At 34.8% G+C, this 20,252-nt stretch overlaps 1 protein-coding gene across 1 annotated transcript in view; it reads left to right on the forward strand.

Moving 5' to 3' along the window:
* LOC306861051 (plexin-A1-like) overlaps positions 1 to 20,252 on the forward strand; it is a 234,207-nt gene that overhangs the window by 141,383 nt on the left and 72,572 nt on the right. Inside the window, exon 10 of the mRNA XM_079403120.1 lies at positions 15,848 to 16,048. Coding sequence (XP_079259246.1) covers positions 15,848 to 16,048 — 201 coding nt within the window. The remainder of the gene's footprint in view (positions 1 to 15,847; positions 16,049 to 20,252) is intronic.

Consider the following 20,252-nt stretch of genomic DNA (forward strand, 5'->3'; position numbering starts at 1 on the left):
AAAATAGCTTGTATAATTCTGCAATCCATTTGGTGGTTATTTTTCCTCAAACAGGGGGGTGGGGGGACTATAAATAGTTTCAGAAAAAATATTGCAGGAATCTCAATTTTCATGGTATCTTCTTCAAATTTGAAATATGAACTGATGAGACACATGGCTTTCGATCCATTACTTTTCTGGATTGCTCCAGGACTTATTTCATGTATTTGTATATGAAATAAAAAAACATTCAGTGTGGAAAAATATTTTTCAAGGCACGTCAGTGTCTATAACTTTTTATCTTTTTGAGCATTATCAACTCTGGATGATAGATAGTAAAGCCCAGAGTCTCTTCTTTCCAAAGATACCTAATTTGTTTGTGTAAGCACACTTTGTCACAAACTGTTACCATTTTAATTCAGGTAGGTTATTTTCACCTGCGAGGCCCTAAATGGGGTTGAAGGTTAAAGTGTTAACTTAAAAAAAAAAAAAAAAAAAAATATTATTATTATTATTACTATTATTAAATCTGACCAAGCAGAAAATTTAGTGAGCCACACTTGAGGACAAATTAATAAAAATAATAATAATAATAATGATGATAATATTTGTTTTTGTTTGTTTGTTTCTTTATTTATTTAAATGAGTTATAGGCAAGCTTTTCCACATATACGACCCCAAATATAATTCCCTCAGTCCTTTTCAGAATGACTTTATATCTGCCATTATTAAAGCTCAGTCTCTGAACAACCTTACCTTAAAAAGTAGCCAAACATCCTCGTGAAGACATGAAAGATAAACCATGCAGTCACAGAGCGTAATGAGTCACATTTGCAAATCAAATGTATATAAATCAACATTTGCCTGACAGTGGATAAACAGGGGAACACATTAAATCTGACCAGGCGGAAAATTGCTTCAGTAAGCCACACTTGAGGAATCCACAAGGAGAAATAAACAAACATACATATAAACAAACAAACAAATAGCACCGCTAACACATTTGTTCCAGCATTCGTTATTTGGGAACACAACTGTCGGCCAGTAGCGCATTTAGTTACACTTGGACAGCAAGCAGTTTTACCCTTTACTAGTGCCAAAAGTAACGACCATTCACAGATCCACACCGAAGGTCATGCAGAGCTGGAATATTGAGTCTGTGTGCATCATGCTGTTTTCTGTTTCCAGCCTATACAGCATGTGTTGTCATGCAGGCACGCTCATAATGTGCCAACACTGGTTGTCCATAAATGGACCAGAGAGACTGAATGAAAGCCGCTGACCCACCTTGGGAACCCAAGATTGCCGTAGTCGCTTTCATCCAACCCTATTGAGATACAGCCGCTCTGTTCATAAGCGTAATGAATGGAGTTTGTTTTAAGGATGATGAAACTGGTGTTACGGCTGTGTTCTCCCGCTCATTTGAGACTCATTAGTGTGCGTCTCCGATGAGACAAATGGGGGTTTTGATAAATAAGTCATAGGGTGGTATATCGCCAAGGAGCTGCTCGATGCACCCGTGGGATCTGTGCGATTCAGTAATGCTCTGCCTTGTGTTTGCTCTTATAAACAAAGACATGTCACCCATGATAATAGCAGAAAGATTGTGGGGGTGTTTGTCCTCAGTTGGGTGCATGGGTGATTTTAAGACTTGTAGTGTTGTAGTGTAGCATCCATCGTGTTTATGCTTTCTTAAAATGAGAAGACATTTAGATTTCACTTTGTCACTGGAGCCTGTCATTTCATTTTTAGATCTTTCATAATGTCTGTGTTTGGTCCATGAAGCTTTAAACTGTTAAAATAATAGAAATTGAGTCTTGTGAGCATCCACAGAAAAGTAATGGATTTATTAATGTTTGTAAAAGTAACTGGTTGAATATTATCTTTAATCAGTTATTCATTCAAGTCATGAATGTAAGTTTACCCCATATATTATTATATATTAATTAATAATAATAAATTGTGAATTGTGATTATATTTTGACAACTGTGCACATTTCATATTACTGTAAAGCAAAAATAAAAAAAAATCATTTTCATTACTGTAACACAAAATCATTATATTTATGCAGATTTATGCTGTTTTATAGTAATTAGAATCTAATCAAAATCACCAATAAAAATAACGAGACTAAAAAAAGCACATCCAAACACATTATGTAATGATAATTTGGGGCGATTTTTGTTAATTATTATGATGAAAATAATGTTGCTGTAAAATAATAGTCATTTAAATTATTTGTATTGCTCTTGATTTTTAGGTGAAATATGACCTGGACATGTCTTATCTTACAGTTTAGCTGAGAAATGACCAAGACGTCCTATACATTTTGTTTCATGTCAAACATAGTGCCATGTTCCAATTTGCATCTTAGTTTTCCGTTATGTAGGAAGTGATGCTTTTGTATCAGACCTTGATTTAATCTTCAATCTGTATGCATGCCTCTTATAGAACATGCATAATTTGAATAGAATACGTGAACACTGAATTAGATTCATAATGGGACAGCCATATCTTCCTCACTGACCTCTAGCACTGAACTCAGTTGCACTTGCACAGGTTTGATCTGGTCTTTGTTTCCTATTGCATGTGGAGAGCAGCATCCACTTCTGGCTTCCAAACTCCATCCAGCTCTGATTTACCGTCTGTCCCGTTTGGCTGTCAGGTGTTTCTTCATCCTTCGCTCCCTCTCTTTCTCTCTCCCTCATACCCTCTCTCAAATCTCTGCCCAGCTCCCACAAACACTCTGCAAATTCCCGTCTCCCATGCCTCTGATCCCAGCCGAGGACAGAGCTCAGAGAAGCCAGTCTCTGGATCAGTATTCCAGCAGCCGTGCCAAGAACGCATGCCTCACCTCGTGCCATTTCAGTTCCTCGAGTGACTTCATATCAAATGCTACCTTCATCCTACCCATCACCTCATCCTCTCGGGATAACGGCGACGAGTGTTCATCGTAATTAATCAATAAATCAGAAAGGCAATTAGCAGAAACGGGGACCCCGCCATGCTCCCTCACCTTTGTTGTTTGATGCCGGTCCATCCCGCTGTGTTGCAAGTAGAGCTCAAAGCCCCTCAGTTCCCATTCTCTCTGGCACTGGGCCTCTCAGAGGGATCTAAGGCTGCCACTGATCTGTGGCTTTAATTATTCAAAGTGTATTAAATCTTAATTTCCAGATGCCTCAGCGTCTGCCTGCCTAATGGAGGCCGAAGATGAATTTTACATTCAGGAGTCAAGGAGATGGCGCGAGCACTTGCAACTTCTTGGGTGGTGCCCAAGAATACTGGGCCAGGACCGGGTTTCTCATGCTGTTTTAACTTAGTCCAATTTGAATCATTAGGCTTTTTTACTATATTTTACTGTATTATTTTTCTGTATTTCCTAACAATGCAAAACCTTTTTATGCCATGTTATAAATTAGCTGTAGCAATTAGCAATGTAGTTTATACAGATTTTTACTTGCGTATACGTTTTTTGTTGAACATTTTTGGTGGCAGTGCTTTCGTTAGCATGCTAAAATCATATTTAAAAGTGTGCTTTAGCAGTTTAGCATGTTTACCAGGCAAAATCATCAGAGAAGTTGCATTTTTACATTAATTAGCTTTTTTCTTTCTTTCTTTTTTGCATGGTTGCTAAATCCATACACATTTAGGTGGATATTTTGGCAGTTGTGTTGTGTTTTGCACTTTTTTTTTCTTTAAAAAGCAATAGCAGTTAGCAGCTAGGATGGGTTACATTGAACAATTTTTTTTGCTAGTCATCCAACAACCAACCTAGTTCATATAGATTTTTTTTTCTGATAATTTACAGATTTTTGTTTTATTGTTGTTTATTGAAAACTTTTATATTTTTCACTTTATCATGCTCAAAGCATCATGCTTCTTTAGCTGTTAGCATGTGTGTACCATAAAATCATCTCAGTCGTGTCTCTAAAATAATTTCCTTCAAAGCATTGTCTCTTCATTCACACACATTCAGATTTGTGTCAACCTAGTTTATGTAGATTTCTACTTATGCTGATATTTGTTGAATTTTTATTTTTGGCAGTAGTACTTAGATTAGCATACTGAAAGCATGTTGTGCTTTAGCTGTTAGCATGTTTGCATGGTTAAATCATTAAGTTGTATCTTTCAATTAATTTACTTTAAAGCATCGTTGCTTCATCCATGCACATTCAGTCTGTGGCAATTGTTGCCCTTTTTCAATTATCAATAGCAATTAGCAATTTTTTTCAACAGTGGTGCTTCAGTTAGCCTGTTGAAAACATGTTGTGCTTATGCTGTTACACAGGAAAATCTCAATATTTTCCCTAAAAATAGCATCTCTAAATATTTCATTTCAATATCTGAATGCCCTCTGAGAAGTATGTTCAGTCCAAGGCAGGTGAACCCAAAGCCTGTTCCTTAATACTGCAACGCCCACCCACTGGTCAATTTTAAAGTGTTGTATTTTCCCTAGTAGCATATGGAAATGTCTTATATAATCAATATCACTATGAGTAACTGGTCTCCAGGTTTGCTAACACATATCGGTTTGTATTAAGCCACATCTTGCTAAGTTTTGAGTGGTGCTGTATTTTCGAGCCCCGTGTGGGCGGACACTCTAAAGCCCTTTTAGAATTCAAAGTCCCTTTCATTCGACAACAGGCTCCTCTTAGAGTGGATGGATCCACGAGTTGTTTCCCCCTCACCATTTGGCCCTTACTAGTCAACGAGCTCCAGACTGCCTAATTAGATGGCAGCTCAGTTCCTCATCTGTTACCCTGATAAGACTTGCCAAAATATGTAATTAAAAACGCTACTAGGATTTATAGAATTTTGGTGATGCTGCCCTTGAATTGTTGATAGTAATTGGTTAGACATAATAACAGGCTTGTCAAGTCGTTTAAGGACTCAGTCAATAGTGATACACGTGAACGACCAGCTAATGCAGCGCTGTTGTTCCTACTATACACTGTAAAAAAAAAAACTGTAAAAAGACTGGCAGCAGGGCTTCCAGACATATTCTGTTCAATTACAGAAAATAACCATTTCACAAAATTACAAGCAAAAACTGTAAAAATACAGAAAAGACTTTACAGTCAAAATTCATTAAATTACAGTATATTACTGTTGATAGTTGTTTTTAAACTATGGAAAAACTGATAATGTATGTCATAGAATTACATAGAAAAACAACCAACTTTTAGATTAATCGCTGTCTTTGAATTACAAATTTTTATACAACTTTTCTTGGTTATTGTAGTTAATAATATCTGTATTTTAACAAAATTATTCTAGGTAGACATAAAATAACTTCTAAATACCTTTTAATTTACAGAGATTGGTTGAAGTTGTGACATTGTTTCTGTAAAAAGAAGGATTAATCCTGTAAATATACGTGTTTTTTTTTTTTTTTTTTTAATACGTTTACTGCATTTTTATAAATTATTTCTTAGTTATTGTACATGGAAAAACTGTACTTTAAAAGTAATTTCCTGTAGATTGACAGAATAACAGTTCTATAAAATAACTTGTTAAAACCTTAAATTTATGGCTGGGGAAAGTCGTGATGGGGAAAGTCGACGTGGGGAAAGTCGTGGCCTAATGGGTTAGAGAGTCGGACTCGTAATCGAAAGGTTGCGGGTTCGAGTCTCGGGCCGGCAGGGATTGTAGGTGGGGGGGGTGAATGTTCAGCGCTCTCTCCACCCTCAATACCACGACTGAGGTGTCCTTGAGCAAGGCACCGAACCCCCAACTGCTCCCCGGGCGCCGCAGCATAAATGGCTGCCCACTGCTCCGGGTGTGTGTTCACGGTGTGTGTGTGTGTTCACTGCTGTGTGTGTGCACTATGGCTGGGTTAAATGCAGAGCACGAATTCCGAGTATTGGTCACCATACTTGGCAGTATGTCACTTCACTTCACAGATGTCTGCAGATATACATTTTAATCGTTAATTTTCCAGAATTTTTCCAGTTTAAAATGTTTGGACATTAGAGAAGTGAGCATAGTTAATTAGAAATATGTAAAAAAAAAAAAAAGAAAATAGCGACATTGTCAGCCAATTTCTGTAAAATTAACAATGTATTTTGTACCTATTAAAAGGAAGCTGCACATTCACAGTATTAATCATTTTACAGAAGTATTGTATGTCAAGTTAAATGAATAAAAAAATGACAGGAAATACATTTAGTACATAATTTAGAACATACAAAAATACCTACATTAAAAGGCAATTGCTGTATACCTTTATACATTTACAATGACACTTTATCCAAAGCAACATACAAAGTACCAGTTAGCAGGGTTTTTTTATGAATGGAAAGAGTTTAAAAGCCTGGAAGAGCCCAGATGTTTACTGATATAACTCTGATTGTGTTTGTCTGAAAGAAGAAAGTCATATACACATGCAATGGCTTCGTGAGGTCATTTTAATTTTTGGGTGATCTATCCCTTTAATGGGTCAAGTGTTCATGAATTTTTTTTTTTACAATATAATGAAAAAATGGGAAAATTCTGTAAAAAAAAAAAAAAAAAGACAATTACCTGTAAAAATGTTTTTAATTTTTTTTAACAGTGTACCCTAACAATAGCTGTGATGAAGGACTGTAAGTAACCTCAGAACTAAACCCGTCATGACCACTTTAGGGATGGTAAGATCAATAGCACTGTTTTAGTTGTTTCTGAATGGTACTGAAAATACATGTACCGTGGTATTTTACAAAAATAATCTGGGACTACCATGGTTCCATGTCCACAAAAAGAAAAAAAAGAAAAATTTTAATTAGATAGATAGATAAAACATGTCATTTATTAATTTTAATAAAACTAACAAAATAAAATGTAAAAAACAACAACAACAAAAAAAAATGTTGGCAACTAATTGAAATAAATTAAGCTGAATTAATAAAACTGCTAAAACTGAAATCGGCAACTAATAAAGCTGAAATATTAAGTTAAAATATTCTGTAACTTTATTTTTATTATTAAAGCAAATAATACAAATAACAAAGCATAAATTCTAATAAATTCAAATAAAAGTGGCATGCACATAACAATTACTAAAACAAAAACTGAAAATTAATTTCAAACATCAATAAATACTATAATACTATATAACTAATACCAAAATACACTTCTGTATTTACATCAAAAGTACTAAGGTACTACAGTACCATTGTTTCTGTACCTTCCATGGTATTACTGAAAGCACCCTGGAGTGCAGTATATATACTGTTGTGTACCGGTTAGTACCATGGTATATTTTAAAGTACCATAGTATCTTTTTTTTTATTTTATTTTTTTATAAAGAGATGGTTCTCTGAAGTACTTCTAAGAATACTATGGCAGTACCATGGTACTATACCTAAAACACTTTTTGGTACATTTGTGCTACACTTGTGTGACATTTCCATGGTACTGAATGACGATCATATTAAATACCATCTACTCCTACTGTAGGTGTCTAATATATTACCGTAGTATTACCGTAATGCTTTTTTGTAAGTATAGAATATTCATCCTAAATGGTTCGAACACAAATTCTGTTCCTATGCGATTTAAATTCATTTCTAACTCGGAAGTGAGGGAATGTGGATGATCCACAGAAGTGGGCTGCATTTGCTGTGTTTGCAGTGTGGGCTTTACTTTGCTTAACGCTCCATGAGCACTGTCTCTGCATCGCCCGCATCGAGAGAGAAGTAGAGAATGTGAGAGAATGAGGAAGAAAAGAGCAGCAGATATCATGTTTTGCTTGCAGGAGCATTGCTAGAGGCAGCAGTTGAGCAAAACAAACAGCAGACTAGCAGAGCAGCACTGCCAGCTACCAGAGCCAAAAAACAACCCTCCGCACGGCTTCCCAACAATCCTATACTACACGCTGCACACTGCAGCTCTCTGTGCTTCCATGTCCGTTTCATACAAAACATCAGCTGTGGGTCGATGTCGATTTGAAATCTTATTCAAATTAATTACATGATATGCAGATGAATTAATTGAATTCATTGCATATATTTCAATATTTGCTCAGAAAAGCCCCTAAATGAAGACATTAGTCTATATTCATGTGACAGACGGGTGACTCATTGAATAGACATGATAAGAAATATCTTTAGAAGCTGTTTGTATTATTTTTCTAGCTAAAGGACTGTTTACACAAGATGCTTGCTTGTATTCCTTCTGCATTTTTTATTATTATCATTGGTCTGTTAGCATGCAGACTAACACTTTCGCTGTTGGGTTCTTGTAACATGAGGGCTGTTTTTAAGATGTTGGACGTTTTGAAAAACAAATCACAAGACTTGAAGTTCTGAAACATTCTCTTGTGTTGATTATGTCATTAGATGACTGGAATTGGCATTTTCTATGCAAAAAAAAGAGAAAATCCACTGTTATATTGGTGAATATCAATGGAAATAATTGAATATAATTATTCTTTGTATTCACTTTAACTATATGCTTTTAAAATGCATTTTGAATTTAATTTGCAACAATGTTTGTCAAATCATAGTTGATCTAACTGAAAAATACCTCAATAATTAACAAGATATGTATTGTATATACTTTATTTATTTTATTTTATTTCTTTTATTTTCTTGGCTATTAACCATATCCTGGAATGTTCTAGTATTCCATGCATGCTTTTATAATGTAGTGTTAAAAAACAAACAAAGAAACTTTTTAATATATATTTTTTATATTTTATAAATGTTTTTTTTATTTGTTTATTTATTAATGCAATATTTAACACTGTACCATACTGCATTATAAATGCATACTTAGAACAACAGAACATTCCAGGATATGGTTATTTTTATCATTAATTGATCTCATTTGAAACATTATGAGTTTAATTTGTGACATTATTTTAGTTCAATTATAGCTGATCTGATTTACAAATACCTCACATTATTTCATTTCATTTATCCGTTGGTTACAAACCAAGACCATTAACTTGACTAATTCCCAGAGATATGCTAAATATGCAAAAAATAACCATGTTCTGGAATTTTCTGGCATTCCATGCAAGCATTTATAATGCAGTATAGCACAGTGTTAAATATTGCACCAGAAGCCGCAGTGGAATGCTCCAGCATCAGTCAGATGGATTTGAAGTTTTCTATGTTGAACATGTGAGTTTGCTGCAAGCTCATTCCCACTATGTGATTCAGCACACCGCATGATAACCTGGATTCCCGGCTCACCGGAGCCACAGCCATTTCAAAGCAAATAAAGGCAGTAAAAGGGAGAAAACGTGAAACACCTCAAAGGAATCCCCGCGGTACACCATTATTCCGTTGTGCTCAGTAAGTGTGCCATCTGATCTGCTCTTTCAACCCTGTTTTGACACCTGTCAGGGTACTTAATAAAATAGTTTCCCACGTTTTTTCCATTTTGCTTTAGCGCTTGTGCTTCCTTAGTCTTATTACTCTTACAAAAAGTACTGTTGCGGTACCACAGTTCAGTAATGACATCTGATGGAAATACTATACTATTTGAGAAGTACCATGGTACTTTTTGTAAGTATCTCTCTTTCTTACTTTACCAAAACAAAACAAAAACTTGAAATGTTGCCTTGTTCTTGTCTTTTCCATTCCTTTATCCCTTTCCTTTCTCGCACCCTTTCAAACACACATTTTCATTTTTCCGTGGGGCTGGACTTCTTTTTCTTATCAGATGGTTGGAGCGTTTCATTAAATGTGTAGTTTACGGCTATCTGTTCTCCACCTGTGTGTTTTGATTGGCGAAACGAATGGCAGAGCCACAAGCAAAGCTTCTCTCAGCACCAGTCAGGTGGCTTAGCATGACCGATAGCAGCTCTCCCTCTTCTCTGATTGGCTCTCAGCCGCTCTTATCATTTCTCCCCTTTGCCTCGCGCAGTTGCGAGCTGAATAGACTTTGTTAAATTACATTGTGTCACATTTGCAGATTATTTTCGGAATGAAGCCAAGCTAATCAGGGTAATTAGATTTCATGGCAGTTTAGTGAAAAAACAAACGGACAAACTTGCAAACAAGCTGAGTGTGAAGGGATAGCAGAACTAATGATGAACTAATGATGCCAAAGCATTGGTCTTTGAAGATATGCCCATAGAAACTAATATGATGGTAAATAAAGCAGAATTAATATACTGAGTGGTTCTTTAGTATATGTTATAGTTCAATGATTTATTTTTTAACAATCAAAATGTACCATTGTACTTTCAAGAACACGTTCATATATATATATATATATATATATATATATATATATATATATATATATATATATATATATATATATATATATATATATATATATATATATATATATATATATATATATATATATATATATATGACATGTTTAAAGCATATTTAAATATGTATAGCTGCTTAAAATGTATACGAAACATCAATTTTATTTTTAATATTTATATACATTTATGTACATAAAATATTTAATTTATAATGTAATAGATTAATATAATATATACATTAATGTAATAAATATTTGAATATTTTTTTGTTTATATATCAATTAAATATTATAATTTAAGATTTTTTATACAAGATTTTTTATACAATGCTTATTTTCTTATTTTTTTATTATTTAAACTTAATTTATTATATACATTATCATATTTTTAGACACACACACTCTCTCTCTCTCTCTCTCTCTCTCAACTTAATACACAACACAACACTTTTTTTAATAAATAAATTGATATATTCATATTTTATATGTATTTTATATGTTTGTGCGTGTGTGTATATATATAGCCTATATTGTCCTCATTTGTATGTCGCATATGTAATGTATATGGGTGTACTGGACATGTATTCATGAGATTCAAACAGTTGTTTGGACATGGTACAGGTACCATGGTAATACTGTGTTTTTTGGATAGGTGCTTAGGGTTCAGCCTTTGAAAACATGTAAGTATTTAGCATGCATGCATCATTCTGACCGTAACCAACTGTTACCAGTGGCGTAAACATGTTTCCTTTTAAACCTTTAGCAGTGAACATATAGTTTTGGGTTTGTGTGCTGCGTTCTTGGGAAACTGATAAGGGCTCTCTGTGCTCAGCATACAGGCCTTTATTGACTCTGAACAAATTGCACCTTTTCATTAGCAGTGAAACCCTCACCTTTGTGTACCACACAGTAATTGAACACTAACACAGGCTCGCTCTATTGGGGGGGGGGGGGCGCTGCATCACAGTCTATTTATTCAGTCACAACCGAATCGAGAGCACAGCACAGTATTAATAAGGAGACTGCTGCCCGAGGCAATTAAACCAGCAGCCCAATGGAACTCTGCAGAGTCACCGAGCCGCATGTGGCTTTCCCATCAGGTTTGTTTACAGAGCCCTCGCCGTGGCAGCGCTAGCTCATATCTCCGGTAGATTTTAATAACGCTGCTGGTGTTCCGTACTCCTCCCATTCAATTAGAACCACAGGCAGGGTAAATAGGAAATGAGGGTAACAAGTTCAGAAGCTCTATCAGGCTGTGATTGGATGGATCAGGGGAAGAGCTACCCTGTGTTGCATCTTTCATACGTCACCTGCAAATGTTTTTTTTGGGCATGTGTTATTTGAAGTACTGTGTAAATACTATGATGCGTGAATATGATATCCATTCAGTACAATGAATTACTGGATTCATTGCAACAAAACCCATCTCTGGCTCTTTTTTTATTTTTATTTTATTTTATTCATTCATTCATTCATTCATTCATTCATTCATTCATTCATTCATTCATTCATGTGTTTGATTCATGTCACCCCAACCAAAAAAAGCTATATATATTTATGTACATAAAATATTTAATTTATAATGTAATAGATTAATGCAGGGGTTTTCAAACTTTTTTTGTCAGCCGAACCCCTTTGATATAAATTATTTACTTAAAGTACCCCCTGATATTTTAAGTAAATATTTCAATAATTTAATGACACATTTTTGTTTAATTTTAAAAACATTTATTTTTATCAGTTTTAAATTTCAGCAATATTTATATAGCTATTGTTATTTCACTCAGAAAATTATAAAAATTCATACTACTTTAACTTACAATGTATAAAAATTATTTTCCCACAAATTGGACCACAATAATTGTTTAAATAGAGGGTTTCCAAAAAGATAATTATTTTTTTATACATTTAAGATTTTACATTTACATTACAATTGTAAAACCCTGTAACATTTATTTGTAAAAACTTTTTAATTTATTATTATAATTTTTTTTTTATTAATTCCCTAATGGTATACACTGGTAGGCACACCCTGTAGCAACTCACGAACCCCCTGCAATTCCCTCACGAACCACCAGGGGTTCGCGAACCCCACTTTGGGAAACCCTGTATTAATGTAATAAATACATTTTAATATAATAAATTCAGTAGTCAACAGTTGAAGTGGACCAAAAAATGAATCAAAGTTGTCCTAAGACAAGAACACATTTTGTTTTATGTTTTAGGACAACTTTGATAAAAGGTTTTGATCCACTGTTGACTAGAGTATTTAAATATGTAACTGTTTAAATATTGAATATATAATTATTATTTAATTAAGATATATTTATAATTTTTCACTTTTCATACAATACTTATTTTCATATATATATATATATATATATATATATATATATATATATATATATATATATATACATACATACATATATACACATATATACATATATATACATATATATATATATATATGTATATGTGTATGAAGAGTTTATTTGCAAAAACAGAACTCTTTATTTGCAATTTATTTATTTAAAAAAAAAAATATTATGTTATCATGTTTTTATTTTGTTAGTTAGCTGTTTTTTAGTTATTTCTTAACATAGTGAAAACAATCCAACTGCAGTTTGATTGAGATTAATTAGAAAGCACAATGAAAAACACATGATTTCTGAGAATTGTTAAAAACGGAGTTATCTGTTTTTGCAAATGAACTCGTCATATATATATATATATATATATATATATATATATATATATATATATATACATACACACACACATATACATACACACACACACACACACACACACACACAGTATATATATACTGTACATATATATATGTGTGTGTGTGAGAGAGAATGTGTATACCGTGCCCTCCATAAGTATTGGAACAGTAAAGACAAAATTGCTCTGTTAGCTTTGGAGTCAAGACATTTACAAATATGATTAAAAAATGAATATGAGACTAAACTACAGAATGTCACATCTTCTTATTAGCCGTTTCAACACATATATGTTTTACCAAATAAAAAGAACAGCACTTTTAGAGTTCATCCCACTCACTGATGTGAGCATAAGTATTGGGACAGTTGAACATAAGGCATATATTAAAGATTAAAAGCTATTTAGTTGCAGATCCCTTGCACACAATCACAGCAGTGAGTCTGTGACCCATAGACATCACCAGACTCTTGGTCTCATCCTTTGAAATGCTTTCCCCAGCCTTTAATGCAGCCAATTCCAATTGTTGCTTGTTTTGGGGAGTTTCTGCCTTTACTCTCCTCTTCAGCTGGTGAAATTCATGTTCAACCAGATTTAAATCTGGAGATTGACTTGGGCAATCTAAGACTTTCCATTTCTTTGCCCTTATAAATTCCTTGACAGAACAGGCAGGGTGTTTTGGGTCATTGTCCTGATGCAATATGAAGCACTTCCCAATGAATCTGGTGGCGTTTTCTTGAATATTGGTAGGCAGGATGGTTTTGTGAACCACACATAAACCTTCCAAATTTATTATGCTACTGTCATCATACATTACGTCATCAGTAAAGTTGAGAGGGCCTGTTCCAGAGGCAGCCATGCATGCCCATGCCATGACACCACCTCCACCATGCTTTACAGATGAGGCTGTATGCTTGGGATCATTGCAGTTCCCTTTTTTTCTCCACATTTTTGCTTTCCCATCACTTAGATTAAGGTTCATCTTTGTCTCATCGCTCCATAAACACAGTTCCAAAACTCTTCTGGCTCACCTTTGTGCTTTTTTGCAAACTCTAATCTTGCCTTTCTGTTTTTGGTGCTGGTCAGAGGTTTGCATCTTGCTGTGTAGCATCTGTAATTCTGTGTCAAAGTCTCCTGAGGACAGTAAATTGTCAGAGCATCACCCCAGCTTTCTGGAAGTTGTTGGTGATTTTACAGACACGTCTTTTAGGATTCATTTTCACAGCTTTTATGATTTGACTGTCATCAACTACTGTTGTTTTCCCAGCCGATCAGGTTGTTGTTGGTTGCTGGTGTCGCTGGTGGTTTCCAAACTCTTGATTTCTCCATGCCCTTTGTTTTACCTATAGCTCTAATTGACTTCCTCTTTTCTTTTAGCATCCAAATTGCTTGCTTTTCTCTCAAAGTCAGCTCCGTCATCTTCATCCTGGTTTGTGTGTTGCATCATTGAATGCAAGATTCAGAATACAGAAGTAATGGATATAACTGATACGACACATTCAATATCTGGAGAATTAATGCAACAGGACACAGCTGATCACTTAGAAAGACCTGTGAGGCAACTGTTCCAATACTTATGCTCACATCAGATAGAGGGATGAAACTCTAAAAGTGCTGATCTTCTTAGCTGGTAAAACATCTATGCGTTGAATCACCCAAAAATAAAATGTGACATTCTGTAGTTTTGTCTCTTTTAATCATATTTGTAAATGTATTGACTCCACAACCAACAGAGCAATTTTGTCTTTACTGTTCCAATACGTTTGGAGGGCACTGTATATATATATATATATATATATATATATATATATATATATATATATATATATATATATATATATATATATATATATATATATCTCCTAGAATTTCCCAATAATCCCATTGTTTTATAATTTTAAAAATTTTAGTATTAAAATAATAAAAATGATCATTATAAATACTTTTTTTTGTATATTATTATACATTATATATAGAAATATGACACCAACATGTTCTCTAGATTTGTGAGATTCCCTCAACCAACTGATGCATCATGGCATCACAAGTTTTTTTTCCACCTCCTGCATCAAGGCATCAATAGAAAGGTTGCTGCTTTGATCCAGCTGTATCCTTCCATCATGTACTGCTTGAGTTTTTTGTTTGGGTTTTATGTTGCACATGAAATGTGTCTGTGAAAACAGTATGTGGGCAAATCCAGCTGCCACCTCACTATGCCATTTAGTTATTTTTTCAAGCAGAAAATTGTCATTTTTAATTTGACATAAATGCACTTATGCCAAATACTAGACGTGGTGTATCTACATTTGAGCAGAGGTCTTGCCGGGTAAGATCTCGTGCCCATGGTTCTGCTGCTGCCTAGTTAAAGTGCACAGTTGGCATCATAACTCGGGTGCCGATGCCAAGTCTTTAAAATGGCACACGCCCTCAAAAAGCTTAATTGCATCTTGCTCTGTGCCCTGGTTTTCCAATCTGTTGGCATGACAGCGGTGGCGATGGCCTTGAAGTCCTCCTCGCATCCTTCATATCCTCGCCTTCACTCGCTCTTGATTTAGCGGCATCACTGAAGAGGCTGCCATGTCTGAATAGCCACATTTACTCGAGTAGTAAGATCAAAAGTGTTTTTGATCTTCTTTAGATGCACCTCAGTGCCGTTATTTGAATCTCTCAAAATTATAATAGCAAGTCATTATGTTTTGTGTAGAGTGGTTTCGTGTGATGTCTCTGTGTATAAAAACACATGACGAAGATAAACGCTGAGTTATGTACAATCTATTACTATAAACAAGAATGAGCCCTTAAAGTGATTGTTTGAATGTTCACCTCACAGATATAATATTGAGATTTAGGAATCTCTTTAATCACGTTTTCTTTTAAATATCTAAAAATTCAAAATTCTAAAGACTATCCTCTTGTTTTGGTTTGTAGGAGTGTCCTCAGATTCTACCATCAACTCAGATTTACATCCCTGTTGGTGTCATGAAGCCCATCACCTTGTTGGCCCGGAATCTTCCACAGCCTCAGTCTGGGCAGAGGAACTATGAGTGTATCTTCTATATTCAGGGGAAGGAGTACAGTGTCACTGCATTGCGCTTCAACAGCACTAGCATACAGTGTCAGAAGACCATGGTAAGTTTAAACCCTTGTTATTTTGTTTGCAACTTGTTAGTTGGTTTAATCAGATCTAGCTTCCTTAGAAGAAATAACAGTAGAAACAAATTTTATAAATATTTATACTGTTTAAAGTTTGGGATCAGTAAGTTTTTTAAGAAATTTATATTTTTATTGATCAAGGAGTCAGGACACATAAAATTTACCAAAAATAAGACATGTCACAAAATATCTATTATGCTGTTCTTTTGAACTTTCAAAAGAATCCTTAAAGTATCATGGTTTCCACAAAATATTAAGCAGCATGTCTGTTTTCAACACTTGATAATAATAAGATATGTTTCTTGAGCAGCAAAAATGATAAGCATATTAAAATGATATTATTGTTTTTATTGTACATTTTGATCATGTAAATTCAGCCTTGGTGAACATATAAGACAAAAAAAGCATTACCAAAAAAAAAAAAAAAATCTCATCTGTCCCAAAATTTTGAATGGTTGTGTATATATTTATTAATTTATTTTTCATCTGTCTGTCTGTCTGTCTTTCTCTCTGTCTAATTTGATGAGAAATGTTTGAGTTTTTTATTGAGATTTTTGACTTTTGGTTGTAAACTCTAGAGACACATGAAGAGTACTGGAATAGGAGACTTTAATTTAAAAGCCTTAATTTGCTCTACATTAGATTGCATTGCTGTCTAGAAGAAACAATTGAGATGCTAATGGGATCTCATTGGGGATTTTCTTTCTTTTGGAAAAACATTCTAGCCAAACATACTGTAGAGGGTGTCATGTGTATTTTATTATCACATGGACCAGTGGACCTGTGCCACAGGCAAATGGACCGAAAGTCATTCTGACAAGCTGTGACCCCTTAAATCGTCACATCTCTGTGAGTTGTTTAAGGGCCATTATTGGTGGAGAAATGCTAGTCCAAATAGCTGGCCATTTTCTTACAGCACTGCTGACACAAGCCTTCCCCCTCATTACCTTTTGGCCAATCAACATTTTGTCTGGCTGTCAAAAATTCCATCAGGCACTGGGCAGGCACTGGTGGACCATTAGGGCCAGATGAAACACGTGCCACTTGTTATCGTTTTAACAGACTGCTTTGCAAAGGCAGTCATTAGTGGCAAAGAGAGGAAGCTCGGGTATTTGATGGCACCGTGACACTTCTCACCATGCCTTATTGATGGCCGTTATAGGACGCAGCCTCTTTCTCTTTTGTGTTGAAATTCCTGGATCTAATTACACGGCTAAGAGTTTGCAGAGAGCTGTCTCGCTAAAGACTTTATCGACTGTTTGCTGTCGCAGCTGTTTCAAATCAACAGCGATTGGTGCGTCACTGATGAGAAGCTATTCCTCTGTCTCCGCTAGCTGGAAACATCAGCCAGAGTGATGTTAACTTTAACACTCAACGAGAGCCAAAAACAACCGGCTGATAAGCGACCTGTTCTCTTCTGATTTTGCAAAGGAAGGTGGAAACGATACAGGTGCTTTAGTGGTTCATTAAAGGGATAGTTCACCCAAAAATGAAAATTTTGTCATCATTTATTCACCATCAAGTTGTTACAAACCTGTATGAGTTTTTCTTCTGCTGAACACAAAATAAGATATTTTGAAGAATGTTGGTGAAGAAACAGCTGATGGTAGCCATTGACTTCCATTGTATGGAAAAAATTTTTATCGAATTCAATGGCTACCATCAACTGTTTGGTTACCAACAGAAGATATAGGTTCAGAACAACTTGAGGGTGAGTAAATTACGAAAGATCTTTAATTTTTGGGTGAATTATTTATTCTTTGAGTTTCTCAAAGGTAGTCTAAAGTTCACTAAACAATGACAATTGTGTTACGTCTTGTTTTCCTCTCTGGAATACAAAATGAGAAATTATGTTGGTTGTATTAGTCACTCATTTCCTAGTCTCAGCCTCAGATGTCATGCCCACGAACCGTTGGCTAAACGTCTGATGCGTATGGCACACTTATCTGGAAATACTTCAGGAGTTTCAAAGTCATCGTCGGATTGGTTAGATTATACAGGATTTCCAGGAGATGTGTGTGTCTCGTTCTTTAACGTTCTGCCTGGAAACAGAAATGCCGTGGTAAAAGCCGTCGTGTAGGGCTGGGCGATATATCTCATGCGATATGTATGCGCATATGACTAGCGGTAAATCTCCATCACCTGTTTTCAAATTTAGTGGCATTTAATACACAGAGCCGTTTTTCCACACCCAGAAACGTGATGCGGCACAAAACGAAACGTGATTGGTTGCTTTACCTGTTATTCATATGGCCTCTTGGGCAGGCCTTGGCCATTCAAAGCGGCCAGTGTTCCGAGGCCTTCAGTCATCAATCTGAAGGTCTTGCTATGCGAGACTACTCATTTCCAATCATTTATAATGAATGGGGACTGGAGCTTTTGAGTTTTATGAAAAGACTCAAAAGCACCATAAAAACATCATAAATGTTATCCATATGACTCAGTCTTTTGATAACTTTGTGTAATGAAAAGACCTAAAATTAAGTTGGATTTCACTGACATTCCCTTCAGTGAGATGTTAACTGCTACAACTGGATCATTGAATCAGTAAGTTGTACTTCTGTGAACTGGATCAAATGATTCATTGAAAAAATCCAACTCAAAGATTCATCCATCCATTGATTCAAAGGTACATTGCTGATTCAGTCTTAAAGGACAGAATTTTAAGTTTGCTCTGTTCCTCAAGTGAAGTTATCACATGACTTCAAAAGCATTAAATATAGCAAATGAGTCATTTGAACTACTTTTATGTTATTTTATGGTGTTTATTCCTCCTTTTTTAAAGCTTTTAGAGCTTTAGCCCCCTTAATTTAATGAAAAAGAGTGGTCTTAAAAAAAATCCCCCTTTGTTCTCAGAAGAATCAATTAGAAAGTCTTGTTACTTTATTCTAATTTTGGATATTGTGGTGTAAGTACAAAAAGTAGCTTGTTAATTTACTAAATACTTCCTAAGCTCAGTCTGATTGTATAGCTGATGCTCTTTAACACTGATGAATAGCAGCAGGTCATCTTTATCTCAGTCGAAGTACTAAGAAATGTGGTTTTACTTACTTTTCCCTGGTCATCTGCGGTTTATGCCTGTGACAGAACCACGCCGGGTTTGGTTCTGTGCTGCTGGGTATTCAGACAGCCTGTCACTCCTAATGAGAGCCGCAATTATAGCCGTGTTAAGATCCCACTGCAATTACACCATTAAACGGCAGCAATTATCAGTTACTTAGCGTGCAGTGATTTTTACCATGAGTGCAGTGTAGCCCTGCGTGAGAGTTCCATTACCAGAAGTAGAAGCATGTTTCGAATGACAGGCTTTGGCATAGATCAAGAGTCACTATTGTTTTAGTCATTCACAGTCACTCCTTGCAGATCAAATGAATATTCGTCAATAGGCTCCGGCTGAATCGGTCCCGGAACATTCCAAGGACTTCCGTGTTTGAACGCTTTGGCTGAGGTGCCAGACGGTAGGTCGGATATGAATCACCCGCCAAAGCCCCTGCAGTTCTTTTCATTCACGCCACAGAAACTTTTCCATCTGAATGATTAATTATGACGCTGAATAACAGAGGAGATTTGAACTGTTTGCAATAACAGCACTGATTCTGAGAAAGGTAATTTTAAGGTAAACGTCGGCAGTGTTAAGGAGCAACATGTTACATAATCAAGGTACTTTTCACTAAAAAAAATTTTACTTTTGTGAATTTACATCATAATATCTAATTTGTTTCATTTCAAAAAGTTTTGAATATTGAATAAAATGTGTGAATGTGTATGCATTAGATAATAATAATAATAATAATAACAAAAAAAAAGTTTTTAACTATATTCTCTTTCTTGAGCCATTTTTTAAAGTAATTTTAACAAAATTGTGTCAAGAATTAATCAATTAATTTATTTACTTATGTATTTATTTATTTATTAAATAAAATCATTTTAATACTTTTTTAAATTTATTTTTTCTGTCAATTTATGAAGTAATTTCGTTGTAGGTTTAAGTTTTGAGTTTTTGCCCTCGTGCTTTTTAAACACTATTGTTTTATTATTTAAAACTTATTTAAACTTTTTTGATAATGTTTTGCTACTTTTTAAATTGCTTCAAAAAGTGTTTGAGCAGTGAAGACACAAAAAAATGCCAGGATGTCAAATCATTAGATAACAAAAAAATATAAAAATTATACTAGACATT

The sequence above is a fragment of the Barbus barbus genome (genome assembly GCF_936440315.1).
Source record: "Barbus barbus genome assembly, chromosome: 41".
In the NCBI taxonomy this organism is placed as follows: domain Eukaryota; kingdom Metazoa; phylum Chordata; class Actinopteri; order Cypriniformes; family Cyprinidae; genus Barbus; species Barbus barbus.